General features: G+C 38.6%; 1 protein-coding gene across 1 annotated transcript in view; it reads left to right on the plus strand.

The window, feature by feature from the left end:
• The window catches only part of LOC149832686 (dolichyl-diphosphooligosaccharide--protein glycosyltransferase subunit 1A-like), a 71,358-nt gene that overhangs the window by 22,773 nt on the left and 28,858 nt on the right, over nt 1-19,727 (plus strand). The window contains exon 2 of the mRNA XM_090014651.1: nt 162-206. Within this exon, the coding sequence (XP_089870777.1) occupies nt 162-206 (45 nt within the window). The remainder of the gene's footprint in view (nt 1-161; nt 207-19,727) is intronic.

Below are 19,727 nucleotides of genomic sequence, written 5' to 3' on the forward strand. Positions count from 1 at the left end.
GATAATTTCTGTCACTTAGGTGGGGCAAGGGTTGTCAATGATCATGATTTGATGAAAGACATGAAATGATGTTCTCATAATAAAAAATTTCATTAATCTTACCCTTTTACATTTTAACTTCTGGTTACTGTTTTCACTTCTTTGTTATGCCATGTTCGCAGGTTGATTTGAGAACACATATTGTACGGGTTACTACTTCAATAAAGGTATAACATATCATCGTTGGTTTTAGCAGTTATTTATATTTTATACTACACCTTTGCTACAATGCATCTAGAAATAAATATTGAATTGAATGACATGGCTTCATAGAATAAAATACCATATGAAACTAAAAAAAGGTTGCTCAAACTTGTTTGCCACTCCATCTTTCAGAGGCTCAACATACCTTGGCTCTGCTGAGAGGGGCATGTTGGTAACAGTTAAACAAGTTCTGCTGGGTTCATTACATTGAACTTTTACTTTGTTTTCTAGTTTTCTTCTGATTTGTCTTTTGATATAACTCATCATTCGTCATATAATTGAGAGAACTTGCACCATGTATGCATTGTAGTCTTGGCAATCCCCATTTTATGACGCACACACACTCAAATGCATGCATGCACATATTCAAGCAGGGGGTGGCTGGCCATTGATTATGCCCCATCTACCGATGTCGTTGCCCCTTATATTAAACCAGGAGATTTTTGTTTCCCTTTTTTCTAGGATAGTGGACACCATAGCCACCAGTATTCATTTTCGACAATCTCTTGCCATGGGTTTTTCTTGGAGTTTTTTTTTTCCAAATGTCTTTTTGGGAAAATTTTGACATTTTGAAAATTTAAAAATATAAAGAATAATGAAAGAAATTAATGAATAAGGGTTTTGTATTAATTTTTCTTGCAAAAATATAAAGAAACAAGTAGAAAGTCCTTAAAATGCTAAAGAATAAAAAAAACAAAACATAGGCCTAAATGTATAAAAACAGAAAAAATTAAAAAATCTCTTGAAAATATCATGGTATTTATTTTTTGGTGATATTTTGAAATTATCGTGATATTTTGCCGATATTATTGGCTTACCAAAAATACAGATAATATTGCTATATTTTCAAAACATCACTGATATAGGTGACCATGGTGGACACTTGCCCTCCTCTTTTATCCTTTCTTCCTTTTAGGCTTTATTTGAGGTGTCATAGTGGTTTCTTGGAAACCTTGGTGCCCTCTGTGTAATGAAATAGAGACCTTCCACAAAAGCACAAATGCTCACAAGTGTCTATTAAAGACACTTTAATCATAACCCACAAAAGGGCACAAATGAAAGAACTCAAGAAGAAAATAAATTTATTTCATTCACATAAAATGGCTAAAAAACATTGTTACAATGAGAGGGGAGTTACCCCTATTTGTACACATAAGAGAGAGGGAGAGAAGTGCCTTGAAGAGGCTCTAAGAGAGTTGTTGGAGCTAGTCCAACAGCTCTATTTGTAGCCATTGGACTAGCTCCAACGACTCTTCAAACTAGTCAACATCAAGATGTTGACTAGTTTGTCTAGTTCAGAAAGAACTATACAACCTAAAAAGGCAAAAATAAATAAAGAAAAGGAAAAAATATAAATAATATATAAATATACATGTATTATATATAATTATATATATCTATACATTTATGTATACACTTTTTAACACTCCCCCTCAAACTTACAATACAATGATCAAAAGTTTGTTTGAGGAAATGAAATCTAGGAGCGACGAGAGGTTTGGTGAAGAAATATGCTAATTGGTATTCTGATATAACATAAGGCAGATCAATAGTCCCATGTAGATACTCCTCTCTGACTCAGTGACAATCCATTTCGATATGTTTGGTGCGTTCATGAAATGTTCGGTTGCTGGAAATGTAGATTGCACCCTTGTTGTCACACCACATCCCTGATGCTTTTGTCACTTCAACTCTCATGTTAGCCAATAGTCTTCCGAGCCAAATTACCTCCATCATTGTGGTGGCCATGACTCGGTATTCAGCTTCAGTTGTGGAAAGCGAGACCTTTTGCCGCTTCTTGCACCACCACGAAATCAAGGATTCACCTAAGAAAACACAAAAACCAGTGGTTGAGTGTCTATTATTGTGATCACTTCCCCAATGAACATCAATATAAGTAATCAAATCTAATGAAGATGAAGCAAACAAGAAAAGGCCTTGAGAAAGTAAAGACTTAATGCATCTAATAATACGCAAAACTGCTCCCATGTGAACAGGAGTAAGAGCGTGCTGAAATTGCCTAGCAGTGTGTATAACATGTGCTATATCAGGTCTATTAATTGAGAGATAAAAAAGTGCTCTAATAAGTTGTCTATAAAGAGTGAGATTTTCAAGAGGTTCTCCATCATCAATTCACATTTTGGTGTTGACAACCTCTGGAGTATCAACTCTCTTATCATCCGTGATTCTGAACCTGAAAATAATATCAAAAGCAAATTTAGATTGAGATAATAAATAACCTCGAGGGGAATAATCAACTTTAATTCCTAAAAAATATCTCAATAAACCTAGATAAGTCATTTCAAAATGATTTTTAAGAAGCTTTTTAATGTTTTCAACTCCTTGTTTGTCTCCTCCGATGATAATTATGCCATCCACCTAAAAAAGAAGAATAATAATATTTGTATCAGAAATCTTAACAAACAAAGTAGTGTTGGTTCTGAATCAAATATCGAATATAACGTGACTAAACCTGTTATACCAGGCTTTTTGGTGCTTGTTTAAGACCATACAAAGCTTTTTTTAAACAAAGAGCTTTACCCTTATGAATACTTATACCAGGTGGTGCTTCTATATATACTTCTTCAACTAGGTTTTCATTGAGAAAAATATTTTTGACATCCATTTGAAATATAAGCAATTTTCTAACAGAAGTTAAGGCTATTAAGGTCCTAAATGTGGTTATCCTGGCAACTGGAGTAAAAGTTTCTTCGTAATCTATGCCATACTCTTAGGAATATCCCTTGGCCACTAAGCTGACCTTATATCTTTAAAGAGTTCCATCACTCTTGGTTTTAATCTTATAAACCCACCTATAGCTTATAGGTTTCTTTTCTTGTGGAATATCTTGAATAGTCCAAGTGTTAGCCCTTTCCAATGCTTCTAATTTTGCCTTCATGACTTCTACCCACTCTATATGATCTTTGGCTTGAGTATAGGACGAAGGTTCTATATACGAGTGTATTAATGCAATGAATGCCTTATATTTGGGAGAAAAAGATTCGTAGGACACAAATTTACCAGGAGGTTTAGAGACTCTAGATAACCTTCTGTTTTGTACTTCTGAATATTTTTCTAGTGCACATGGAAGATTAGATTCCCTACGTATGGAGTATTACAACAATTGGTATCCCTATGGGTTTGCTCTTCATTAATTATATTTTGTTCTGTGTCCATAATATCTTGATCATCATCAAGGTCACGTTCATAGTCATAACTATCATACTTTGAAGTCAGAAATAAATACTCGTTATTTCCCTGGCTTTTTTCAAAATATTTTGTTTTTCTTTTTTAAGAAGTTACATTTCTTAACATATACAATTTTTCATTTTTAATATCAAAACATCGATACCCTTTTTGGTTATCTGCATAACCTAAGAAAGCATAAAAAATGGCATAGGGAGATAGTTTATCATTCTTATTAGTGAATACAAAACATTTGCATCAAAAAACTAAATATGGAGTAATCAGTAGTTAATTTAACAAGTTTTTCAATTTAGGCTATATTTTTCAAAGAAGAGGATGGCATTCTGTTAATGAGATAGGTAGCAGTTAGGGCTGCCTCAACCCAAAATTCTTTTGGTATTTGATTTGCTATCAATAAGGTCCTAGTCGTTTCCATAATGTGTCTATGTTTTCGTTTGGCCAAACATTTTGTTGTGGTGTGTGAGGGCAAGATCTTTGATCTGTGATGCCATGTAAATTAAGATAATCCTTAAATTCTTTTAACAAAAATTTTCTCCCTGAATTGCTACAGAAAATGGAAATATCACTTTGAAATTTATTTTTAACCATTTTGTAAAATGTTTGAAAATGTAAAAAGACCTTTGATTTATAAGGAAGTAGATAAGTATGCCTAGAGAAATCATAAAAAAAATTTATATAATGTGTATCCACCTTTTGATATGACTGGTGCAAGACACCAAACATTAACTCCAGTGGTCTAGAGGAAACAAAAGTTTTATCATGAAATGATAATCTCTTCATTTTAACAAGAATACAATCTTTACAAGCAACATTTTCCTAAACTTGAAAAATGTTGGATTTTGGATTTACGAGGATGACCAAGTCTTTTGTGCCACAGATCTAAGTCCAATTTTTGAACGCTATAACAAAAATATTCTTGGGTAATTCCAAAAAATTCATATAGTAGAGACCTCCTTCTCTATGGCCTTCCCCAATCAGTTTTCCTGATTGGCGATCTTGTACCTAACGAGAAGGAAATGTTACACCCATAATTAGATATTTGAGAGAGACAAAAGATTTAAATTTAATTTGAGGATATATCTAACTTTTGGGATAATTTTTTTTTGGAGTTTTGAAATTTTTTGAAATTTTCTATTTCTTTTGTTTCAAGAGATGTACTATCGACTATGAAAACATTTAACACACTTGAGTTGTTATGACATTCAGACAAACTATTACTATTTGGGGTCATATGAAAAGAAGCACTATAGTCAAGAAATCAAAGAGAGTTACCAGGATCGAAAAAGGATGAAACAATCGCTTCGATTGAGGCTTCAGTTGAGGAAGATGCTCCTTTGAGAAGAGGTTGGAGAATTTTTATTAGTTGCGCTATAGATACAGGTGCATCTTAATTGCCTTGGTCTTTTGATTCTTGTGATGAATCGACTGATGCAACTTTCTTTTCATCTCTTCTTTTTAATTGGGGGCATTGAGACCTATAATGTCTCGGTTTATGACAATTGTGACAAATCACTTTCTTTTTGTCATAATTATTGCATTGTCTACCAAAATGAGGCAGCCTATAAGTGAGCATATAATGCTCCGGTCTATACACGACTAGAATTGTAACGCCCCAAAATTTTAAACTTGCGAACCTTTCAGAAAACAGGCAAGAGACTAGAAGAAAATCTCTTTCCTTTCAGAGTTTGTTTATGAAATCAACAGAAGATAATTCTTTTGTTGAATTTAGAAAGGCAAGCTGACAACTTTGGGCACGTTGGCTAAAAGAACCAAAAAGTACAAAATTTGGATATCCAAAGGAAAACCCGTGAGCTAAGAGCAGGAAAAAGGAAAAAGGAAATCTTGAAGCCATCTTGCCATCGCGCCATCGTCAGTGGTGTAACTAATTATCACCTGTACCCATAGAATGAGTTAGTTTCACGAAAAACTAGTAGGTGCACAAAAGAGTCTACAAGAAACTAAATTAAGAGCATTTAATTCAGCATGCTAAGCAGTTTAAAGCAGATCAACAGTTAAACAGGTACGCCGTATCAAAACAAGTAAGCAATGCAATTGTCAAACTGACGATTCATTTGATCGTAAGTTGTGAACTACCACACAACAAGCTTGTTTTCGTTCCTAGAACAGGGTCTCTGCATTTAATCATTATTAGGTCATCGTTTGTCGCTCTCACTTGCTCTAACAAACTCTTTGTCCTGAACAACTTTAATTTATTCTCATCTCTCAAGGCCTTACGCGACCAACTGTCACCTGTTATGACTCGGTTAAGGCGTCATAATTTCTCAGAAAAACCTACCCTTCCATAGAAGGTCCAAAACATGATCTAAAATCAATAAAGATTTGATTGTCACATCTGAGTCCTGCATGAAATCATGCTATAACAGAACGCCAAATCTATAAATTCATAACTGGCTATCTCAATCAATCTCAGAAGATCATCACAACTCACCATAACTTTTATGGTAATCAAAATTTACAAGATCCACATCGGATCGCTTGGTCCGGGAAATGTACGATCTCACAAGGAATTACCGCCCTAGATGGTATACCTGGTCTTGGACCATACACTTCCTCACAGGAGTTCACCGTCTTTGCGGCTACCCGCTCGTGGACATTGTATATCCTCACAGAGAATCTACCACTCTAGCTTGGTCACCTGATCTGGGAAATATGCAACCTCACGAGGAATTACCGCCCTAGATGGTATACCTAGTCTTGGACCATACACTTCCTCACAGGAGTTCACCGTCTTTGCGGCTACCCGCTCATGGACAATGTACATCCTCACAGAGATTCCTTTGAGAACCCGATCTTCAACAAAAGCCATATTCACTGAAAATCATTGCGATATACACATCAACACAAATGACCGCTCTCAGGGTCGATAGTTACTATTATAATTAACAAGATCAACGCTGGATCACCTGGTCTGGGAAATGTACAACCTCATAAGGAATTACCGCCTTAGATGGTATACCTGGTCTTGGACCATACGCTTCCTCACAAGAGTTCACCGTCTTTGCGGCTACCTGCTCGTAGACAGTGTACATCCTCACAGAGAATCTACCACTCTAGCCGGTTATCAGATCTTGATTATATATACCCTCGCAGATAATCCTTTGTAGATCAGGTCCTCAACAGATACCATACACAGTGATACATGCATCAATACAATCGACTGCTCTGAACAATTGACCGCTCTTGGGGTCAGTAGCCACCAATATGAGCACAAGCATGTATACCAACAATATGCATCGTATCACTTCACATGGTAAAACGAATCACAAGATCACACATTCCTCCAATAAGGTTCCATGAACCATGAACATTTATCACATGCATTTAACATTTCTTATCACGTGGCATATCAATCACATCATACAACATCGTATCATTGCCAAAATGAATATTGCATTCCTCAAATAGGACCTCAAAGCATGCGTAAACAACATATGAGAACACGCAGATTACGTAATATGAATCAACTAAACATCAACATATGTAATTCCTACGTAGTTCAATAAATTTACAAAGGATTCAAGTTATATATGCATTTAAGACAATTCAGATCATTGCATCATCATATGCATTCACAATTCTTATCTCAAAGCACATAACATTCGACCTTTCTAGCGTGTAACTCATGCACATATCTTCAAGACATTTCAATCATGTTATACAGGTATGCTATATTCACTTAGGCAATCATAACACAATTCTCTGCAATAAAACTATGCAAGCGTGATGCATTATTCACCTAAATAGTCTAAACTAATCATTTGTCGGTGTGACATATCATCCACCTATATGCTAACATAAGCATCATGATCATACGAATCTCGGGGACACACAAAGTCATACATAATTTCATCGATAAACTTTTACTTGACAAAAATACGTACCCAAAGCACACGAAAGTCTTATGACCCATCAACGAGTGTGAACAAACTTTATGTTTCGATATTAGTGGCTTGCGGGTACGCGCAAACAAAAACGTAGAAACAACTGATACTAGTTCGGGCGTTTGTTATTCTATGTATTTTCAATAACCCGAATAGCTAGTTAAGTCCGCTCCTAAGGGGACAACTTTAGCCGAGAGAGGATTCCCCAAAGGCAGGTACTGAGCAACAGATTCGTCCAACTTCTGCAGAAGTCCATGAGATCTACCACCTAGGATAATGTCTGGTAGTCTCTTCCCCTAACTCCAATGACTGGGGAGGCCGGATCTTTGCTCGTGGGGTGGTTGTTAACAACCTGTCCATTGGAGGTTGGTACCGCTCTGTCCTCTCCCTCGACAGACTACAAGAAACAAATGGGTGCGTTAGGTGTTGCTTAACTAATGACCAATTCTAATGCTGTGGTCTTTAAACCACTCAAGCATCTTGCCTGTGAAAGCGAATAATCACTATTTTATGTGATTACAACATTGCGCATTTAGCACTACTCGAGGTCGCACGACCGTCTCATCCGATCACTGCAGTACTAGCATGTAGTGCACAACTACAAGTACTCTATGATGAAAGGGGTATAATTCCTCAACAGGAGCCTCAATAAAAGTGTTTCACAAAGATGTAATGTTTTTGAAGCTCTGCTTTTGACATTTTTTATCTTTTCAAACCGCCAATAGCTTGTGCCAACATCTGGCATGTGATTTTCTCGAATCTCATCCACTATCGTGGTATCTAAATGCCTCGCATGACTCAATACTGGCCTCGATGAACGGGATACGGGTTTCTCAACAGAACCCCTGCTAAAAAGTTTGCTTGAGCCCCAATTCGGGGTTACCTGAGATATGTCGAATAGGCGAACAAAACCAGCCAAAACACATTCTTCCAAATACTTCAATTTGGGCAGTCTTTGATGCTTTTGCACAACTCCCTAAATTCTCAAGTCAACTTTATAGGACTGCTCGCTCGAAAAGCCAGGATCCCTGCTAGGGATCCCTTTCCTTAGACGAGGATGTATCGCTAAGCTCTCAACTCAACTCTTGTCGCAAGAGGGAGAGCGGTAAATGCCTCTTGAATCCTCCACGAGGATGCCTTTATAGCACATGCAATGAGCAAAAAACCTGAGCGTCATCTGTAATGGAAAGACAATAACGAAACATTTGAAAAAACGGGAGCCTGGGCGCATAGTGCGACGACAAAGTAAATGCTGTGAGCAGGAGTTTAAACACAAAGTCTGGGTGCAGAGCGCGACGGCAAAGTAAAGACTGACAGAAGGTAAAGGACAAAGATCGTGAAATCGCGTCCTTGAGTTAACTGCGTACTCATATATATATATATATTTATTTAATTGTCCTTTTTAGTTAATTGAATTCAATTCAATTGTCCAAGTCCTCCGTGCAATCTTCCCCTACCTTGAGGGGTTGCAGTTCTCGTACGCCATCGGCGTAGGCAAGCACGAGCTCGAGCCACGAAGGGCGAGCAAGATCCACCATTCAACCTGTGATGCTAAAAAGGTTAGCATGCCAAAAATACAAACGAGAAGTGGGTCCGGTAAGACCTGCAGTAGTACCAGACCCCGATACGAGGATAGGCAGGGAGTTCAGCTCCCTGCAGAAAAGCAACAGAGGCGGCAAGGCTTCCTGCCTGCAGGCTGCAGATGCAGGAACTCTGCACTTTGCCGACAAGGGGTGCCAAAGGCAGGGGCCTCACCCCTGCCTGGCAAAAAGCAGCAGGGGGCATGGGATCCCTGCCTGCCAGGACAAAGAAGGCAGGGGAGGGAGCAGAGGCTCCATGCCGAACCTGCCTCAATAGGAAACAGGATAGGGGGCGCAACCCCCTACTGGAAACGAGACAGGTAGGGGCTCTGCCCCTACCGGCAACAAGATCAAGGCAGGGGGGCGAAGGCCCCTGTCGGGAAACACAAGGAGGCAGGGGCCTCGCCCCCTGCCGGAAAACATAAGGCAGGGGGGGAGGGGGCGAAGCCCCCTGTCGGGAAACACAAAAAGGCAGGGGCCTCACCCCCTACCGAAAAACACAAGGCAGGGGCCTCGCCCCCTGCCGAAAAGCACAAGGCAGGGGGGCGAAGTCTCCTGCCGGGAAACACGAGAAGGCAGGGGCCTCGACCCCTGTCGGAAAACACAAGACAAGGGGGCGAAGCCCCTTGCCGGTGAAAGAAGAGAAAAAGGGAAAGGTGAGAAGGGGTTATACCTGTGAGGTCTGACGGACGCCGGCCGACGGCTGGCGATAGTCGCCGACGAAGTGGGGCCGAAACACGAGCAACAGGGAGGGGAGCAGTGGTGGTGGCGTCGGCCGGACACAGGGAGGAAGAAGGGTGACAGGAGTAGAGGAGAGGTCGGGGCGACAAAGGAGAGAGACGACGACGGGGAGGTCGTCGGTGGCCGTCGAGGAAACGAGGTCGTCGGGGGGTCTCCGTCGAGCAGAGAGTCGGGGGGAGAGAGGCGGTGATGAGGGTTTCTATTTGAAACGCTCCCCTGCCTTGCTGTCTTCAGAAGGCACGGGAGAGGCGGTGCCTCTGGATGGGTCCGGGTCGGGATTCGACCCGAATCCAAGTTTTTTTTTTCAGGTTTTACAAGAATAGAATCCTCTTCATTCTTTGGAGTATGTTTTTTAGCCTATTCTCCTCCATAGTTAATTTCTCAATAGTGTCAACGATAGAGGGAACTTTTTCTCTATGTAGAAGGGCCGATTTGGTGATTTCAATTTTCGGCCTCAAACCATTTAGGTAAAAATGTTCCATATCAAGTTGTTTTTGGTGAAACTCAATATCTTCAGAACAATGCCACTTTGGCTCGAGAAGAGACAACTCTTTCCAAAGTTTGGACAATTCATTATAGTATTGTCTAATACTTTTGTCCATTTGGGTCATAGTTCGCACATATTGTAAATTGCATGCATGTGCAATATCTTTAAATAAATACATATTTCTAAATTATTCTCAAGCTTTATTGGCCTACTCAAACTTTGCAAGACTAGAGCATTTCTTGATATCTACGCTATTAATTAGCCAAGACATGATCTTGGTATACCCCATCCTCCATTCTTTTCATTTTTTCTCATATGTAGCTAATACCTTGGTTTTCTCTCCTTTCACGAGAGATACCTCTTTCTCATTTTTTATTTTTGTAAGAATTAATTTTGGTTCCAAATCGAAACCATCTACTAACCCCTGTAACCCTTCCCCCAAATGTAGTGTTTCATAATTGAAGCCGACATTAAATAATTGGTATCATTTAATTTTACAGACATGAGGGTGACTTTATCATTGTCATTCATTCTTACAAGAGTGAAGGGGAGAAATAAAATTAGAGATAAAAAGAAAGAAGAGAAAAATATGAGAAAAAGGAGAAAGAACAAGAACACAATCACGATTCCACGATCTTTGAGCAGAATGAACGATCTTTTGAACCAATGAACCATTCCTTTATTCAACTATGCAAGCACAAGAATACTTGAATCACGAACATGGAGACAAATCAACTTCTTGCTATAATGGCACGGAAAATGAGACAACAACTTTCCAGGATCTAGAAGCTTCCAAGCTCTGATACCATGTAATGAAATGAAGACCTTCCACAAAAGCACAAATGTTCACAACAAGTGTCTATTAAAGACACTTTAATATTAACCCACAAAAGGGCACAAATGAGAGAACTCAAGACGAAAATAATAAATTTATTTTATTCACATAAAATGCTTAAAAGCATTGTTGCAACGAGAGGGGAGTTACCCCTATTTATACATATAAGAGAGAGGGAGAGAAGTGCCTTGAAGAGGCTCTAAGAGAGTGTTGGAGCTAGTCCAACGGCTCTATTTGTAGCCATTGGACTAGCTCCAACGGCTCTTCAAACTAGTCAACATCAAGATGTTGACTAGTTTGAGTCTAGTTCAAAAGGAACTAGACAACCTAAAAAGGCAAAAATAAATAAATAAAAAGAAAAAATATAAATAATATATAAATATACATGTATTATATATAATTATATATATCTATACATTTATGTATACACTTTTTAACACTCCTATTTAAGGGCTTGGAGACAACAAAAAGACAAAAGGGAGAAAGAATTTGGCAACACTAAGTGCTTCTCATTTCAACATTTAAATGTGCACCATCACTAGGTAGTTTTGCCAAACCCAAAAGCTATATGTGGCTGCCCATTCTCTTTATCCAGTAAACAAGATGGACTTTACTGGTAGATCACAGAAAAGCTGACAACGTTTACCAGAAGCACTCATTTTACATTGGGGAGATCCTATCCCAATGCTGCTAAGAGCAATAACTCACTGAACAACATACTAACAGCAAATTGCTGAATCAGTCTGTCTCCAATTCTTTTCTCAAGAATAACATCGATGAATCTGGCCATGCATCAATGTCCAGCAGTCCAGCAACCCAGAACATAGTTTGTGCAGCTCGTGGTTTTAGCCATAAATCTCAGCCACATAACCCATAAAATACATGAAGGGAAATGGGCAAATGATCCGAAATCAAGAGATGTAACTGGAAACACTTGTTAACTGGGTGAAAAAAAGAAAAAGGGTGCGAAGCCCCTATTGCAGTAACTCAACATTGGGAGGCCTTGTTATGTTGACTTGACACCCAAAAAAATACTCACCAACTTCACTTTAGTCCTTATTCACCTTAAACCTGGTTAACATAAGCCTGAAAGACGAATCTAAGCGTACAGCAAGCAGCTGCAGTAACTGGATTTCAGGTGGTAAAACTGAAAGGTGTAAAAAAAATGGTGATCTTTACAAAACCTTAGATACCAAAATAATTTCCACATAGATGGAGTATGAAGGAAGAATAAATCTCCAAGGGCAATTTTATTGACACGTTTAAGAGAAAAGAAGCCGTCTCCTCTCTCGCTGCAACGCCATCGCCAGATCATACCGCTGGATTGCCCTTCTCTCACGCACCCCTTTTCTGCATTCCGTTCTCTATTGCCACTACCCCTCTCTCGCTGCAACACCGTCGCTGGACCGCGGTACTGCTCCACTCTCACTGCAGTGCCGTCGCCGGTCTACCCCTCTCTCACCCACCCCTTCTCTGCATTCTGTTCCCTATCGCCACTGCCCCTCTCTCACCCATCGGACTGCCCTTTCTCGGCATTCCACCCCTTCTCTGCATCCCAAAGGCTCCTTGATTGACCCTGGCCATCTCCCTCTCGCTGCAATTCCCGTCGCCGAACCGCCCCTGTGGCCAGCTGGCTTCATCACCGGACCGATTGCTTTCTCCCGCTCCCCGATACAGGACTCTCTCTCTTTCTCTCTCTCTCAGGAAGCTCGTCGGAACCTGGGTCGCCGGAGGTAGACAAAGCTCCCACCGCACATCTATCTCTCCCTCTCTCAGCGGCAGGGAGGGGGTTTTCACGCTTTGGGAGATCCGACACGGGCGACGGAGGAAGCCCTTATCGATGAGCGACTATTCAAGGTATTTTTTACGTACTTCCGCCAAATTTTCCTTTTGTTGGCGTTTTCATGTCGTTTTCTTTTTTAAAAAAAAAGCTTGCTTTTTTTATCCTGTGCATTATTGTTTAGTTAAACACTGTCTGTCCCAAGCCCGGATAACGGAGGAGGGTTGCGGTAGGCCAGTGACAGCCAGCGTAAAAACTTAGTCACACCCTATGAATATGAACCGATATGCGAATTTCGTTGGGGTGTTCCCTACTAAGCGACACTCTGTACTCTATAGGACCGGAGGCAGTGATAAGTGGGCAAGGGTAGCTAGGACTTTGCCCAGAAGCGATGCGTCAAAACGGCGTCCGGGGGTGGGGTCAAATAGGCAAGGGTTCCCGCACTTTGTTTGACGGGTGAGGGTAAAAAAGATAGTTCAAGACCATACAATTAGGTTAGCCACTTGGAACATAAGGTCTTTAACTAGTAAGTTGGTAGAGTTAGTAGATGTTATGTGTAGGAGAAAAATTGATATTTTATGTTTACAAGAGACCAAATGGGTATGTGAGAAAGCAAAAGTGATACAACCTTGGGGATATAAGATTTAGTATACAGGAATACATAGGAATAGGAATGGAGTTGAGATTGTTATTAGTCGTGAGTTTATAGATAATGTAGTTGAGGTCTGTAGGAAGGGGAATAGGATTATACTTATTAGATTAGTAGTAGGTACGAATATTATTAATTTTATTAGTGTTTATGCACCTCAAATCGGTTTAGACGATTCCATTAAGCGTCAATTTTGGGAAGATTTAGACGGAGTAGTACAACGGATATCTAATGGAGAAAAGATTTTCATCGGCGGAGACCTTAATGGACATGTAGGCATTAGTAGGCATGGATTTGAGATTATCCATGGAGGCTATGGTATAGGAGAAATAAACAAAATTGGAGAAAGGATTTTAGATTTTGGTTTGTCCTATGATTTGATCTTAGCCAACACGTGGTTTAGGAAGAGGGAGTCTCACCTAGTAACGTTTAAAAGTGGGGTTAATAAGAGTCAAATAGATTTTTTCCTACTTAGAAAGAGAGATAGGGGTTGTTGCATCGATTGTAAGGTTATACCGGGAGAAAGTGTAGCTACACAGCATAGAGTCTTAATTTTAGATCTTAAAATTAGAAAATGCCACAAAAGGGATAAACATAGGATAGATCCTAGAATTAAGTGGTGGACACTGAAAGGAGCTAAACAATTAATGTTTGTAGAACAGGTAGCTAAGGAAGCTAATTGGTGTCTCGAGGAGGATGTAGAATCAATGTGGTATAATATAGCAGGTTGCATGCGAAAGGTGGCGAAGGAGGTTTTGGGTGAGTCTAAAGGCGGTGCACCGCTAGGTAAGGATACATCATGGTGGAACGAAGATGTCAAATTAGCTATTAAGGTTAAAAGAGAGTGTTATAGAAATCTCAGTAAGAGTCGTGATAATGAGAATTTGGAGAAGTATATGGTAGTAAATAAGGAAGCTAAAAAAGTAGTTCGAAACGCGAGGGATAAGGTATATAAGGTCTATGACAAGTTGGATACCAAGGAGGGCGAAAATGATATTTATAAGCTTGCAAAGATGAGAGATATGAAATCGAGGGATCTGGGTATGGTTAGATGTATCAAAGATGAAACACAAAGGGTTTTAGTTAAAGATGAGGAGATTAAGGAGAGATGGAAAGATTATTTTGATAAGCTGTTTAATGGAAGACATGCCCAGGATCTTGGCGACTTCTCCATTCCTTTGAAATGAATCGTGACTTCGTGCGCAAGATTCAAAGGAAAGAAATTACAGAGGCTTTGAAGAAAATGCAATCCAGAAAAGCAGTTGGCCCAGATGGTATACCTATCGAGGCTTGAAAATGCTTGGGGGAGAAAGGTTTAGTATGGTTGGCAAATCTTTTTAACAAGATTTGGCGGACAAATAAGATGCCTAATGAGTGGAGGAAGAGTACTTTGGTATTTCTCTATAAGAATAAGGGTGATATACAAGATTGCGCAAACTATCGTGGTATAAAACTCATGAGTCATACTATGAAACTTTGGGAGAGGGTGATTGAGTATAGGTTGAGGAAGGTGGTCATGATATCGGAGAATTAATTTGGTTTTATGCCTGAAAGATCAACTATGGAAGCTATACATCTTCTTAGACAACTTATTGAGAGATATAGAGAGGGGAACAAAGATTTGCATATGGTTTTTATTGATTTGGAGAAGGCATACGATAGAGTACCTAGGGACGTTCTCTGGTGGACGATGATGAAGAAAGGTGTTTCTCTCAAGTACATTAGTATAATTAAGGATATGTATGAAGGAGTAGTAACCAATGTCCGCACTTGTGGAGGGGTGACAACCAACTTTCCTATAACGGTTGGGTTACATCAAGGATCTGCATTAATCCCTTTCCTTTTTGCTATAGTAATGGATGAGCTTACGAGATCAATTCAAGAAAATGTGCCGTGGTGTATGTTGTTTGCTGATGATATTGTTTTGATTGATGAGTCTAGAGCTGGGGTTAATGCTAAGTTAGAATTATGGAGACAGACATTGGAAGCAAGAGGTTTTACGTTGAGTAAGAGTAAAACAGAATACATGGAATGTCGGTTTAGTAAGCAATGAAGTAGTGATGGGAGTGTAGTGAAGCTTGGTGAGCAAGAAATACCGGTGGATGATTGTTTCAAATATTTGGGATCTATCATTCAAAAGAATGGAGAAATTGATGGTGATGTAAATCATAGGATTAAGGTTGGGTGGATGAAATGGAAGAGTGCAACTGGAGTGTTGTGCGATCGTAGAATGCCATTGCGGTTGAAGGGAAAGTTTTATAGGACGACGATTAGACCCGCTTTACTATATGGTATGGAATGTTGGGCTGCCAAGAGACATCATTTGCAAAAAATGAGTGTAACTGAGATGCGTATGCTTCGATGGATGTGTGGAAATATACTAAAAGATAAGATTCGGAACGGGAAATACGTAAGAAGGTAGGCGTTGCATCCATTGAAAATAAGATGAGTGAAAATCGTTTACGATGGTTTGGGCATATTCGGCGAAGGCCTAATGATGCTCCGGTTAGAAGGATGGAGAAATGAGAAAATCTATTAGCTAAAAGAGGCCGGGGTAGGCCCAATAAGACTTAGATGGAGATGATAAGAAATGATATGAGATGATAAGAAAGGATATGAATGCTTTGAACCTCACCGAGGACATGACATTGGATATAAATGATTGGAGAAGGATTCATGTGGAGGACCCAAAATGATTTTCTTTTTGGTTCATATCGCCGACCCCAATTGTTTGGGATGAAGGCGTTGTTGTTGTTGTTTAAGAGAAAAGAAAAAAGAAAAAAAATGAAAATTGCTGTGTGCCTGTGGAGAACTCCTGGTTCTTGGAAATGTCTGATGGAAACAACTCAGTGCAAGAAAAATAAAAAGTCATTCAGGATTGAAGATGATAATTAAGATTGTTTGTTTGAATTTTTTGATGATCAGCACTGCTAACACTAATAAATGATGCCAGCTGCTGATGTGGCATTGTATGTTCATAAACAAAATGGGGATGAATCACAAGTTTGCTACTCAGGAAAATGCTGAACCCACAAGAATTGAATTAATAATAGAAGCACTGAATGACAGCTCTGTGACCTTGTAAAAATACTCATGATAATAAGAATATAATCGGTTTCTCATTCATTCATGAAAATTAGGCATTGACTGCCCAAATATACAATATAATACAATATACTAAGGGGAAATATTAAGCAGTGCATCTGAAAGAAGGAAATCCAACAAAAATAAAAAATGAGCTGTGAAGAAACAAAATTGCCAACGTATAAAGAACAAAAAGTGGGGCCCATAATCCATGATGATATATTCCTGTATACATTAACATACTTCACCATGAAGGGTATGTATAGTCATTGTGGTTCTCCAGGTTTGTGTCCTAATTAAGCATTTTCAATAATCTGACCTTTGAAAGTCTCTGGACAAGTGAACTGTTAAGATATACATATATGTATGTATATAAATATATAATATATATAATATATATATTATATATATATATATTTTATCACTGTAATAGGAAAGTACCAAATAGGGGTATTTTTATCATTTCACAGTCTTGTAATTAGGTTGTGCCCATTAGGGGCACAAGGGTCTTTTTCTATTTTATTGTACAAACTAGGAAATTCGTTTGACTTGAAGGGCATTAAGGGAATCCATCCATAGAGTCATTGGGACCTCCCCAACGGCTCTATTTCTAGCCATTGGGGAGTTTCCCAAGGACTCTATTTCTAGTCGTTGGGGAGTGTCCCAAGGGCTCTATGCTCCCTTGTGTACAAATAGGTGTATTCCCCCTCTTGTAATTCCAATGCTTTTTCAAGCATTTTGTAATACAATTGTTTACATTTTTTTATGTGTTCTCTTGGCCCTTGTGTGGGTTCTGTGCATGTCCTTTGTGATTTGGTTGTGTTCTTGTAAACCCATAAGAGGCTCTCCATTGTTATTGTTCTCATTTCATTACATGGTATCCAGGCCTTAGTGCTTTTGAGTTGTAATTCATTCATAAATGCCAAGAGGAGGATTGAGAGATTGGTGGAGCAGCAGTTCGTGAGATTATTGCATTGAGAAGCGCACCATTAAAGTCTTCAACAAGATTCTTGCTATCTTCTTCTCTTCTCTCTCTCATTTTTGTAAAAATGGAGGATGAAAGAGAAATTGCCATATTTGATATTTAACTATGATAGGATGACCCTAATGGGGTTAAAGATGGTGCATATTTCTTCAGGGTGTGTATGCTTATGTGTGTGGGTGTTGCCCTCATTCATGTGTGATGTTTAAAATCCACATTAATCACCACAATATGTCAATTAATCCAACCAAAGTTCAATAACACAAAATCGCCTACAACATGCCTTTTAAAACTTGTGAATCACATCTGATCAAGTAATAGAAGAGGAAATCATTATTATAACATACATAAAGGTTGAATATGTTGATTAAAATCAACTTTATACATGTCATCACATCGATTTAAACAATAATTACCAGGTTATTTACCTTGGTTAGACACACAAGCTAGTATTCCAAGTGTATCAATCCTATTAGTTCAAATGATCACCATACTACTATGGTTTGTGGGCCTTGCCATCCCACAACCCTAGTGCCCATGACTTGGAACACCAAGAAATAAGAATGAGCCAACACCAAAAGCAGTACAAATGTAATTGAACATATGGGTGCATTCTCTAGTTGGTAATCCATCAATTTAGACATCAGATAACCAAATAATATAATGACAAAGCAAGGGAAAGCAACATGATTTCTCATTTCAGTGAAGAACTAATCAGTGAACATGCCTACCATACAAAAGAGTAAACAAATACATTACAAACCTAAAATAGCACGAACAATTTCAAGGGCTTCTGCAGATATTGGTCCATCTGAAGTAAAGGATGCTTTACTAGAATCATAAAGTCTTTGTACAGCTGTCATCAACGATTCCTTGGGTTACATTTACCAAGGGCTAATCCTCACTGGCCTCCATAGATTAAAAGCTCATATAATACCTGCTCGTAATGAACCCCTTTCAAAACCATGCTTTATATATGAATATCTCAGAACAGAAATAAAGACAACCGATGATGCTTCTGGTCAGCATTTGTCCAAACCTACCTAACGAAAAGCAAGAAGAAATTCCATTGCTGAGCCTTCTTAAAAAATATCGACTGTTTGATGTCAAAAGTAACGTGGTTTTCTTTAACTATCTTCATAATGTAAAAGAAGGGAAAAAGAATGAAACACCAAATTGTTTTGTGATTGACTTTCAATATGCTTAAATAGGCATATAATTCCACTATTTCTCATAATAAAACGAAATATATATGTGCAGGAAATAAAATATCTAGTTTTGTTAAACTGATAAAATGCAATACATGCAATGGATTTTATGAAAAAGAGCTTTTGTATACATTCCTGTATACATTAACATACTTCACCATGAAGGGTATGTATAGTCATTGTGGTTCTCCAGGTTTGTGTCCTAATTAAGCATTTTCAATAATCTGACCTTTGAAAGTCTCTGGACAAGTGAACTGTTAAGATATACATATATGTATGTATATAAATATATAATATATATAATATATATATTATATATATATATATTTTATCACTGTAATAGGAAAGTACCAAATAGGGGTATTTTTATCATTTCACAGTCTTGTAATTAGGTTGTGCCCATTAGGGGCACAAGGGTCTTTTTCTATTTTATTGTACAAACTAGGAAATTCGTTTGACTTGAAGGGCATTAAGGGAATCCATCCATAGAGTCATTGGGACCTCCCCAACGGCTCTATTTCTAGCCATTGGGGAGTTTCCCAAGGACTCTATTTCTAGTCGTTGGGGAGTGTCCCAAGGGCTCTATGCTCCCTTGTGTACAAATAGGTGTATTCCCCCTCTTGTAATTCCAATGCTTTTTCAAGCATTTTGTAATACAATTGTTTACATTTTTTTATGTGTTCTCTTGGCCCTTGTGTGGGTTCTGTGCATGTCCTTTGTGATTTGGTTGTGTTCTTGTAAACCCATAAGAGGCTCTCCATTGTTATTGTTCTCATTTCATTACATGGTATCCAGGCCTTAGTGCTTTTGAGTTGTAATTCATTCATAAATGCCAAGAGGAGGATTGAGAGATTGGTGGAGCAGCAGTTCGTGGGATTATTGCATTGAGAAGCGCACCATTAAAGTCTTCTTCAACAAGATTCTTGCTATCTTCTTCTCTTCTCTCTCTCATTTTTGTAAAAATGGAGGATGAAAGACAAAAGCTCTTTTTCATAAAATCCATTGCATGTATTGTATTTTATCAGTTTA

This window comes from Nuphar pumila, chromosome 7 (assembly GCF_984573655.1).
Source record: "Nuphar pumila chromosome 7, dmNupPumi1.hap1.1, whole genome shotgun sequence".
Taxonomy (NCBI): domain Eukaryota; kingdom Viridiplantae; phylum Streptophyta; class Magnoliopsida; order Nymphaeales; family Nymphaeaceae; genus Nuphar; species Nuphar pumila.